This window comes from Notothenia rossii (assembly GCF_949606895.1).
Source record: "Notothenia rossii genome assembly, chromosome: 12".
NCBI lineage: Eukaryota > Metazoa > Chordata > Actinopteri > Perciformes > Nototheniidae > Notothenia > Notothenia rossii.
Genome location: NC_136911.1, coordinates 3633755 through 3645754, shown reverse-complemented (window position 1 = coordinate 3645754; position 12000 = coordinate 3633755). Strand labels below are relative to the sequence as shown.

At 48.8% G+C, this 12000-nt stretch overlaps 1 protein-coding gene across 2 annotated transcripts; it reads right to left on the bottom strand.

Annotated features, from left to right (window-relative positions):
• Positions 1–69: 69 nt before the first annotated feature.
• spag6 (sperm associated antigen 6) lies at positions 70–11284 on the bottom strand. Of its 2 annotated transcripts, XM_079661224.1 has the most exons (10): positions 11087–11284; positions 10905–11000; positions 10656–10822; positions 5233–5416; positions 4750–4955; positions 4052–4225; positions 3824–3976; positions 3532–3723; positions 2700–2816; positions 70–897 (listed from the first exon to the last, which is right to left on the bottom strand). In XM_079661224.1, exons 1-10 carry the CDS (start codon positions 11109–11111, stop codon positions 535–537), a joined length of 1677 nt encoding a protein of 558 aa, XP_079517350.1. In that variant the 5' UTR covers positions 11112–11284; the 3' UTR covers positions 70–534. The 2 variants fall into 2 exon arrangements, with proteins under 2 accessions (XP_079517350.1, XP_079517351.1); XM_079661225.1 differs by having other exon boundaries at positions 756–2816; positions 11087–11255.
• Positions 11285–12000: the final 716 nt, after the last annotated feature.

Genomic DNA, 12000 nt, shown 5'->3' with positions numbered 1-12000 from the left:
GTGATATTCTAACCTGAAGTGTGTGTTTTGTCCGCTCACCGCTGCATGTGATCATGCAGAGCTGCTTGTCGACTCGACAGCAGCAGCTGATCTCTCCCGTCAGATTAGACTTCACTCGCGTTTATGTCCATATCGATCAGATCCAGCTAGTTTTAGCTAATGATATGACTACCTGCTTATTAAAAGACACCTAAACAATAAGCGTCGCTATGCAACCGGGTGAGGCTGCAAAGTATAGCGCAGCATTATGCATTTGTTTACATGCCGACCGGAACCCTGAGGCATTACCACAGATCAACGCACAATCAACCCATACAAGACATCTCTTTCTCCATATTAAGTGTTAGACATTATAATTGACTATTCTTGTCTGTCACATAAATTGCGCAACTGATGCGGTATTGCGCTAAACGGAAATTATTTTGACCGGACACTTTGACCGGAGAGATTTTATTTTTGCCGGTCTTCAGCATATTTTACCGGTCATAGTCCGGTAATTACCGGCTAACGGGAACTCTGACACAGGGTTTGATGTTAACAAAGTGTGTGTGTGTGTGTGTGTGTGTGTGTGTGTGTGTGTGTGTGTGTGTGTGTGTGTGTGTGTGTGTGTGTGTGTGTGTGTGTGTGTGTGTGTGTGTGTGTGTGTGTGTGTGTGTGTGTGTGTGTGTGTGTGTGTGTGTGTGTGTGTGTGTGTGTGTGTGTGTGTGTGTGTGTGTGTGTGTGTGTGTGTGCGCTAGGGAGAGACACACACCTGACGATCTCCTCGGGGAAGCAGCTGTTGATGTTGTTGATGTGATCTGCATGAGGGGAGCCGGGCTCCGCCTCGATCTCCTGGAGCTTCTTCAGACCTCCGCTGGTCACAAACAGCCGGCGAGCCTTGCTGTCATGAGGGAGTACCTGAAAGGAGAGGAAACTCAGGTATCACATCCAAACCAACAACTCTAAAGGCCCGGACAACAAAGAACTGACACAGACGGACCCCGACTGCTGCGTCGCTGCGTTTTGGCCATGTGTCGCATTGGAACACACCGCAAAGACTTCAGCCAACGGCCAAGTAGCACGTACGAACTGCGCATGCTTGAGTGGCAATAACTCTCTTACCAGCAGGCGGCGGTAGTGTGTATTCGTCATCAAAAGAGGCAACAACCGGAAGCCAGACTGCGTGATAACCGAGAGAAGAAGAACAGACTGCGTGATATAAACAAACAACAAATAGCGTGCGTTCCATTTTCACTCTACAGCCAGAAGCTCATGGGGGCTTTCCTGAACCTGTGTCGAGAGCTGGAGTTCAATGAAATCTCAGATTTGCCTTCTTAATAGTTTGTTTGGGTCCCTCACTTCCGTTTCGCTCTCATGCACTCGCTAGCTGAACAGCCAATCAGAGTGATTTATTTTGCCGACTGCCTTTGGCCGGACTGCCCGCCAATTCAACATGTTGAATCGGCCGAAAAGGCGTCGGCACGGCTGAAAAGGCCCGACGGTGCGGGACACACCAATCTGAGTAGGGCGTGTCGAAGCTCATCGTCGGCCTGACGCCCACCGACGCCGATAATCGGCCTGGTGTGTCCGTGCCTTTAGAAACCTGACATTCATTTAGATTCTGGGCCATTTTGAATCGGCCCTCAGCTAATTCAAAAAGTTATAATGTATTACGGCCCTCAAATGAAACTTTTGCTTGTCTTGTACTTCTTACTTATAGATACAAAGAGATATTACTCATTAGTATTCATTTGTTAATGAGCCCACTTCTCAAATAAATTCAGTCAATTAAAGTTGAAAACATGTTCTAACAAATCTAAGCTGATAAGAAAAAAAGCCCAATAACTTAAGCTTCAAATGTACCCTTCATATTTCCGCTTATGATAATCAATCTGAGCTTCTGTTGTAAGGAATGAGCTGCCCTCTGGAGAGCTGTGATTTAGGATGATTTGATTTTGCTGACCTATAGCTGAACTTATGAGGCAGTATACCTCTAGTGAGTGGCCCCGCCCTTCGTTTATTTTTCTGTATTTGGCCACCCCTGATTTAGATTTCCCTTTTTGAAGCAGATTCCTGTTGTGTTAAGGGATGGGTATCGTTAAGGTTTTAACGGTACTACTACTACTACTTTTATCGATACCGCTTATCGATCCGGTCTTTTATCGGTTCTTTTGGAGAAAAAAATACGGTAAACTGACTAAACAAATTGTGAACAAAATGAACATGTTTTTTTATTTAAATTAAATGCATAATATTTCACATAAAAAGAAACAACAATGTTTTAACAAATCGTATTAAAAAGAATCTGTCCTTACATGCTAAACTCTTATTGCACTTTTGGTAACGACTAACGAGCATTGTCCACATCGAGACGGGTAAATCTCCTCCGTGTATGTGTGTTGCTGCATGTAGCAGAGCGTGTGTGTGTAAACTGCCCCGCTCCCTCGCACACAGACGGGGAGAGAGATCTCTCGTCTGGATTGGAAAGATCGAAAATACTAAACATAGAAGCATTTTGCAGTCTTTTTGCGTATTAGAAACTGAGTTTGCGAAACTAAAACTGCAATATAATGTTTGTGTAGCAATAATACATGACATATTTTACATCTACATTTACAATCGTCAACAGTACCGATAACGTCGGAGCTTAACGGTACCACGGTCTTTAATAATTCAGCCCCGGGTCTCGGTACCCATCCCTAGTTGTGTTAGACTCACACCTTGCTGAACTGGCAGACCACGTGTTTGAGGATGTTGCTGGGAACATCGTAGAGGAGCGGCTCCAGACCCGGCAGGTAGGTGCACTTCTGCAGAATGCTCTTCAGGGCCTTCTTACTCTGAAACACGAGGAATTACATCATACTGTATACATTCATACAAACTGTTGTTTCAGCTTTTTAACAAGTGATACCTGCAGACCAGTGAGATCAAAATATCTCCATGTTTGGCTTTAAAAATGTGCAGTCGTTGCCTCACTGTTATTGAGAGCGTGTCAATATACTTAATACATAAGTGATAGTTGTTGTACGGTGGCCCTAAGAGCTCATTGCACCCAACATCTTGTGTTGCTTACTTCGTCTCTAGTTACATTTCATCAGCATCATTTGCTGTTGTGCGTTTCAGCTGCTTTGTTTTTATATTGCAAACAAATACGTTCTGAAATGCTTTACTTATTGTCAGCTGCAACCATTTCGGCTTTGTGCATATTGCAGTGTTTGGTAGTCTTCGACATGTTTATACAAACAAGTCATTTTATTTTATTCTAAAATGAAGCAACTGCACAAAAATTAATTTCCCTGGGAAAAAAACTTTATTTTAGTTTCTTACTCTCTATTGCAGCGGGGGGGGGGGGGGGTTTGTGTTGTGAAATTTGTGGAGATGTTTTTTACTTTTATTGCTTAATTTGCAGCTCTTTGAGCTCTCGGGAACAAAGCAGATAAAACTATAAAGCCCATATATGTATGTTTTTGAGATATTCAACAGTTCACTCTGATTTCAGGTGTGACCCCTGCTGAGAGCCTCGTCATTGAAGCGTCTCTCTGCTGCTCTTACTTTGGCCTGCAGGTCCTCGGAGCTGCTGGCCTCCATGTACAGCTCCAGCAGTTTGCTCAGGAGGTTGGAGGTGGCCACCGCCTTGGCGTGCTCAGGGCTATGGTGTCCAATCTGTCCGATGGACCAGGCTATGGCCGCCTTGATGTGGTGCTCGTGCTCCTCGGACATACACAGGGCCAGCTGTGGCACCCCCTGCAGGAAAGGAGGACAAACAGGACTCGGTGAGTGTGACCTACATACTGGACCTGCTGTCACATGGCTCATGGAGAGGGATCACACGAGAGATTAACACCTTGGAGAGGATGACAGCCATGGCCAGGTTCTCGCTGTGAGCCGCCACATATCCCAGCATCATGATCCCCGGCAGCCGCAGGTTTCCACTGGACTCGCCCAGGAAGTCGATCACAGCTGCCATGCCTCCACAGTTCACGATCACCTGGGACAGCTGCAAACACACTTCGCACATTACTCTGGCTCCTGCATGTTTGTGCCTTCAGTGAACGAGTGTGTGCTGCAGTACCTCTGGTGTGTGTTTCACCACCTCCCTCATCAGAGTGGTGACGTTCTTCCTCACGTACTCATCAGGGTCTTTGAGGCAGGCGACGGCTGCAGGGAACACCTCCGCCTCAATCACCATCTCCGCCAGGCTGACCGAGTGCTTAGTGATCTGACTGAGGGCGGAGAACACCTGCCTCTACAGGGACAACAAATAGGGCTGCATTCATTCTAGAGCTCGTTTATAGTTTATACCGTTTTGCACAACAAGTCAGCATATATGTGGAAATGAGTCTGCTCTCTATTCAATATCTGGTACTTCTGCTTAATATAATATATATAAATGGTGTGTACATTTTTGATCATTTTTCCAAGACAAAAGGCAGAACTTAGTATGATCGTGTTGCTTGCAAGATCTGTAACATGCACCAACATGTTTGGGATTATTTTCTAGCAGGTTTTTCGATGTGATACTACGATTGTTTTTGTATTTCAAGTTAAAAAAACGGGAGAATATTTTTTATTTAAATGAAGTCTGGTGGAGAAATGTTTCTTATCGTGATAGTCTTTGAATAAAGCCTTTTGAATCCCTTCATTTCATTCACAAAGTATCTCATGACAGTCTGGCAGGGCAAGATGTTTGTTAAATGGGTAACTGAAGGTAAAACACTAACATATAGAGCCTCATATAATAGGTCAAACGTGTTCTTTGAGCTGGCCTACCTTGAGCTTGGCGTCAGGGCTGAGGATCATCTGGGCCAGGTGTGCGATGGCTCCGTTGTCGACCACGGTCTGGGCCAGCTCCGGGGAGTGTTTGGAGATGTCACTGAGGGTGGAGGCCGCGATGCGTTTGAGGGCCATCTCCGGCTCCAGAAGACAAAGCACCAGGAGGGGCACGGCGCCGGCATCCACCACCGACTGAGACAACTCTGCACCAAGAGGGAAGGGGTGGGAAGCAGAGAACAAACACTCAAAGGTCACCTATTACTTTTTCATGTCTCTTCTACATCAACATTTCATCAAAGTTTCATTTCAGGTAAAAAGATTCGCTCACTTTTTGTCCTGATCCATTTATATAAAAACCTGTCTGAAAATGAGCTGATCAGATTTTGGCCCCTTTGTGATGTCATAACGACTTGGCTTGTAAAACCATTAGCCAATCACGAACCAAGGTAGACCAATAGAAATCTAAGAATGTGTTTTTACGTGCGTCGTGCCGGGCGATGTAGTTGAGAGCCCAGGCAGCCGCTTCCTTCACGCCGGGGTCGAACTCCTCCAGGCAGAGCACCAGAGCGTCGACCCCCCCGCAGGCCAGCACCGCCTGGGCCAGCTCGGGGGTGTGTTTGGCAACGGCTCGCAGAACGAAGGCTGCTGCTTTCTTATAGAACCTCTGCATACAAACATACAAAGAAGATACTCTTACATTCATGGTCTGTCTTAAGACGTTACTTACGATTGAAATACAAGTCAGTTATATTGTCCCATGATTTGGTACATTTATAACATTGTCCTTTGCAATTTAATGCCAATATTGTATGACATACTATAGTTACAATTCATTATAGCAATTTATAAAATAAACCATTCCATGGATTTGTTTTCTTCAACATTATGAATTTTTGTGTTTTTTTCTGATATTTTTTAATATACAAAAACTTTTTTTCAACATACTGTGTTTATATAATGATTTTTGCATATTTCCAAGATACTGAGTGATGTTGTTTATAGGCTACTGACATTTATATTGTTGTTTTTTATGCACACCATTATATCTTGTTTTCTGGATACTAAACTGTCAGTTTTTGCATTTCTTCGACATACCATGCTGTTTTTTCTTTACTTCGACATAATATACTATTTCTTTTCCCAGAGACTGCCCCAAGGCACTCCGGACCCAGGTAAACGACGGGGGGTCCGCATAAAGGGGAAGATGCGGAGACAAGCCCAAAAACTCCTCAACCATACCACCGTTTTATTGTCATCAACACCGGCATCAGAGGAAGAAGCCCGGCAGCACAGCCGGGGGAACCAGACGCTACGCCTTTCTGAAGAAGATGACAGCACCGGCTCGGAGCCTGTCGTCGTGGTGGGCCGTGCTGGTGGTGGAGAGTCTTGTTACGTCCCTGTCGCTGTTGAGGGGGTGCCCTGCGCTGCGCTGGTGGACACAGGCTCTACAGTAACCCTGGTGAGACCAGATGTGTTGCCCAGTGGGACTATGTTGGAGCCGACAGCGGTGCGTCTCCGCACAATCACGGGAGAGCTGGCGCCTATGGAAGGAAGAGGCACGCTGACTGTGTTGGTGGGGGGAGTGGAAGTGCAGAACCCCGTGTGGATAGCGGAGGTGCAGGACCCGTGTATTCTGGGTCTGGACTTTTTGAGGGCATCGGGCTGCTATCTGGATTTTCTAGCTGGTACAGTGAGTTTCCATGGGGGGCCGGTGATCACTATGACCCGTATCCACGTCCCGGCTGAACCTGCGGGGAGACCCCTTACACCCACGTGAGTACTCTAGGACCGGAAGAAAATCCTTCCTCCTTTCCCGTATCCATGGTGACGCCCACTCAGGACAAGGCTGCACCGGTCAACCCCGGACTGTGCCAACCGATCACGGTCCCCCCTCAGTTACCCCGGACGGGGGTGGAAGAGGCTCAGTCGGCAGTATTGGAGGTGTGGCGGAAGAACTGTGGCGGCCTAAATCCAGAGCAGCAAGAGCAGCTGTGGCAGCTGCTGCTAGAGTTCCAGGGCAGTTTCGCCATGAAGGAGGAGGAGGTGGGCCGAACGCATCTGGTGGAACACGAGATTGATACGGGGGACGCGCGTCCTATCAAGTGTCGCCCGCGCCGACTTCACCTAGCTCGTCAGCAGGCTTGCGACGAGGCAGTGCAGAGTATGCTGCAGGCAGACATCATCGAGCCCTCCGACAGCCTGTGGGCCGTTCCGGTAGTCATGGTCCCGAAGAAGACCGGTGGCTGGCGGCTGTGCCCAGACTATAGACCGGTGAATGGGGTCACTAAGAAGGATTCATACCACCTGCCCCGCATCGATGAGTCCCTGGACCTGGTCGCCGGGTCGTCGTGGTTCTCTTCCTTGGACCTCCGCAGTGGGTATTACCAAGTTCATCTGGCCCCAGGGGCTAGGCCAAAAACGGCTTTCTGTACCGGCCGGGGACTTTGGCAGTTCAAGGTCCTCAGTTTTGGGCTTTGTAATGCCCCGGCCACGTTTGAGCGGTTGATGGACAGGGTGCTGTCGGAGATTCCCCGCCAGCAGTGTGTGGTTTACCTGGACGACATCCTGGCGCATGGCAGCTCGTTTGAGGCGGCCCTGGGATCTCTTCGAGTGGTGCTGGAAAGGATCAGAGCCGCTGGTTTGAAGCTACATCCAGATAAGTGTCATTTCATGCAGAGAGAGGTCACTTTCCTGGGCCACAAAGTGGGGGGAGAGGGCATCGGCACCCTGCCAGAGAAAGTGCAGGCGGTCGCGGGCTGGCCAAGCCCTCGCAACCAGAAACAGCTGAAGAATTTCCTGGGCCTGGCTTCGTACTACAGGAAGTTTGTACGGGGTTTTGCTTGCACTGCCGCACCCCTGTTCCAGCTGCTGCAGAAGGACAGGGATTTCCTGTGGTCTGAGCAATGTCAAACAGCGTTTGACAGCCTGCGGCGGGCCTTGAGTGAGTCCCCTGTTCTCGCACCAGCCAACCCCCGTCTGCCGTTCACCCTGGACACCGACGCCAGCGGGGTGGGGGTAGGTGGAGTGCTCTCTCAGACTACACCAGGGGGGGAGCGGGTGGTGGCATACTTCAGCCGCGCGTTCAACAAAGCAGAGCGACGTTACTGCGTCACTCGCAGGGAACTTTTGGCAGTGGTCCTGTCCATCAGGCACTTTAAATACTACCTGTGTGGTCAGGCGTTCATGGTGAGGACGGATCACTCGGCATTACAGTGGCTCATGACGTTCAAAGAGCCCGAAGGGCAGGTCGCCAGGTGGATAGAAGAGCTCCAAGCGTAGGACTTCAGGGTGGAGCACCGGGGGGGGGGTGCGGCACACTAATGCGGATGCTCTCTCCCGCCGCCCGTGTGCCGTCGGCGGCTGCCACTACTGCGAAAGGAGAGAGACTCGGGAAAAGGAACTGCTGGAGGAGGGTGTTGACTGTACGGCCTCGAGGCCAGTGGAAGAGGTTGTCTGCCAGGAGCTCCGGACAGTGGACGGGGCAGAGTGGAAGCAACAGCAGGAGCTGGACGACGTGCTACAGCCTGTACTGCAGTGGGTCGAGTCGCAGCAGCGGCCACCGTGGGAGCAAGTGGCCGTGCTCTCTAAAGCGACCAAGGGACTGTGGTCTCAGTTTGAGGCTCTACGCTTGTGTCAGGGTGTACTACAGCGGGCGTGGAAAGGAGCCAGCAACGGGGGAGAAGAGGTGGCAAGTGGTGGTCCGGAGGGGTCTGCAAGAGGCCGTACTCAAGGCCATGCATGGAACCGCAGGTTCTGGGCACTTTGGCGTCACCAAGACGCTCCGGCGCCTTCGTCAGGGCTGCTACTGGGGGCAGTCTAGGGATGTCGAGGACTTCTGTCGCCGCTGTGACCCGTGTATGGCTCGGAAAGGCCCCCCTGCTCGTTCCCATGCTCCACTACAACAGTTTCCCGTGGGGGCCCCGATGGAGAAAGGAGCGGTGGATGTGGTGGGTCGGCATGTTCAGCCGGTTTGGAGTACCGGAGACCCTGCACAGTGACCAGGGGAGAAATTTAGAGTACTGGGTGTTTGCCTCCATGTGCACACAACTGGGTATGCACAAAACACGCACCTCCCCTTTGCGACCTCAGAGCGACGGACTAGTTGAGAGATTCCATGGCACCATGGGACAACAGCTGGCCATCCTCACGTCTCAGCATCAGCGCGACTGGGACGAGCATCTGCCCCTGGTGCTCATTGCATGTCGCTCGGCAGTACAGGAGTCCTCAGCCTGTTCTCCGGCCCTCCTCATGTTGGGGAGAGAGCTTCGCACCCCGGCTGTTTTGGCATTTGGTCAGCCACCAGACTCCCTGGACACGCCTCCAGGGCCCGAGTACGCCAGGAGACTTCAGTACCGCCTCGATTCCGCGCACGCCTTTGCCCGCGATCAGCAGAAAAGCACTGGGGTGAGACAGAAGCGGAACTATGACACCCAGACAAGAGGGCAGCATTTCCGGGCTGGGGAGCTGGTGTGGGTCTACAGCCCGCAAGGCACAAAAGGCCGGTGCCCAAAACTGGACAGCCAGTCGGTAGGTCCTTGCAGAGTACTGGAGAGGGTGGGGGAAGTGGTCTACAGGGTGCAGCTGCCACCCAAGGGGAGAAAAGTGGTTCTCCACAGAGACAGATTGGCTCCGTACAGAGGAGTCGCTTCCCCACAGGGAAACCCCACGGCTGGCCCTTCGACATCCTCACTCAGGGTCCTCCGGCGAGCGGAGCAACAGGGCCTCATCCGGGACGGAGTGCTACCCACTTCGCGTTCCCCTTTCCCCGCCTGGGCCGGAACCGGCCACCCCAGGCCCGAGAAGGCAGGCACGACCCCCGAGTCGTTTCATAGACTGTGTGTTAGGAGAGTTTTTTAGTGAGACCCCTTGTTTATGGTAGAGGGCAAGAATGCGCCCTGGTCTCACTGGAAGGGATGGTAGTCCACCCAGCCCTTCCTAGTCAAGTTCAGTGTGTTGTTGTAGTGTTTGTGATGAGTTTGGTTTGTTCCTCGTGGGCGAGGAACTTTGTAGTGGGGGGGTAGTGTAGCGACCCTGATAGGAGGCTGAGGGTGTCAATCAGGCATCCCCCGTCTCTTGGCCAATCACAGAGCTGCACAGGATGCTGGTCTAGATGCGGGCCTGTGGTTGGGGGAGCGGACGGGGGAAGGCGGGGAGGTTGTGACGTAGACACTGGTGTATATATAGGTGTGTGTGTGTGGAGAGAGGGAGTGTGTAAGGTGTAAACCCCAAGCTGTTCCTGAATCTGTGATCCTAAGAAATAAGAGTTATTAAAGCCTAATAACTAGAAGCCTGTTTCCGACTCCCTCTTTGAACGTTACACTATATTGAAAAAAGTGAAGGAAATGACATAGCATATTGTGTCAAAATAGGACATGATATGCTATGTCGAAAAAAATGACAAAAAAGTCAGTCGGGAAAACTTTAAAATGACAAAAAAACATCGGATTTTGTGTCGAAATAAGGCACGTTATAGTGTGTAGAAACCAGGTGTAGTATATTTTTGTCGTTAGAAAAAGTCATAGTTTATGAAAAAATACATGGTATTTTTTAGATAAGGGTCCTCCCTTATATAACTTTTTTTTTTTTAGTTACTCCTTATATCACATTTTTTTATTTGTGTTAAGGCTACCCCCCCCCCATGACAGGAACGTACTTTTTAGATAACGGTCACTATATAAATATAGCATGTTGAAAAAAAAGTAATAGTATACTATGTTGAAAAAGGTTAAAAAAAAACGAGATATAATGTCGAAATAAGGCATAGTATAGTATGTCAAAAATAAAACATGATATCGTATGTCGAAGAAAGTGGGGGGAAAGCATAATATCGGTTGTCGAAAGAAATGGTTGAACTGTCTGCATTGAAGTGGCCCTCACGTGAGCCTTAAAGATGAGAGACTTACGTTTTGCGAGGCCAGAGAGAGGACCAGCTGCGGCAGGATGTGCTCCCGGACCACGGCCTCAGCCAGCGAGTCGCTGTGGTCGGCCAGCCGGCCCAGAGCCAGCGCGGCGGTCTGCTGGATCCCGGGCACACTATCCAGCATCAAGGGCCGCAGCAGGGTCATCACCCCTGCCGGAGAGGAGAGGATTACACCCTGGGAACAGCAGCCACATCTGACATGTCTTAGTGGTTATTATCTTGTTTCTCTTACCAGCATTTTGAAGCATTTCTATGTTCTGTGGTCTGGCTGCCAGATCAGCGACCGTTTGCACAAACTGCATCCTTGACTTCTGATACTGCTCAAAAACTGCAAACAGACAAAAGCAAACAGTTTGACTTGAAGCTGCATTTTCCTTATTTTTTCTTATTAAAAAAACTGCTCGTGCATCTTACCTTGAATTATCTGTCGTTGACTCATTGTTACCCTGATGGAAAATGTGTATTTTAGTAAGAAAATGCAGGTTATTTACACAGAAAACGGATTTAATGAACACAGTGATCAACGCAGCGTTTCTCCTGATGGTCTCCAGGTTTGGTTTAGGTAGTGTTGTTAGGTGTTACCGTGACAACAGACAGGAAGTAGAATGTTCGGTGCCAAAGATCGTCTATTGACAAGATGACTCACCCTCTGAAAAAGGTTCAGTGTGTTTCTGTTGTTACCGCTGACTACAACATTACTTTCACCACTTTTAAAAAGGGAAAACACGAGCTTCTGGTTGCCTACAGTGAAACGTGTTAGCTAATTTTTGATTTTAGCAGAATATAATTGACAAGCGATTCAGAAGTAGCCTTAGACATACAAATATGGGAGAAATAAGCACAAAGAAGGGATTTTTCTCTGACTTGAACTCACTCAAAAAGTACAACATTTTTGTTGACACGTGAACGTGGATGCATAGCCTGCACAATTCTCATTGGCTGTTATCACCGTCTCTCATACAATACGGTAACTGCGTCAACCTATAACGTTTGCCATCGATTTTGCATGAAGGCTTTTTTAAATATGGTTAATCTCCAAACGTAAACTTTAAGTTAAATATTTTTGCTGGTTTCGTTATCGCATCCATTGGTCTGTTGGCCATCGTCCACATTTATTTTACTGTTATTCACAGTCTACTTCAAAGACATACTACGTTATTTCAATATGTTTACACCTCGGTCTGCAACAATAAACCATATCAATATTATAGGCTATGACAAAATGTGATTCGTTTTGATATCGGAGTAGCCTACATATTATTTGGTAAGCTTTTTTTACATTGTCACAGCAAACAAAGCAGAAGAAACCACTGAATGGCTAACTGAAA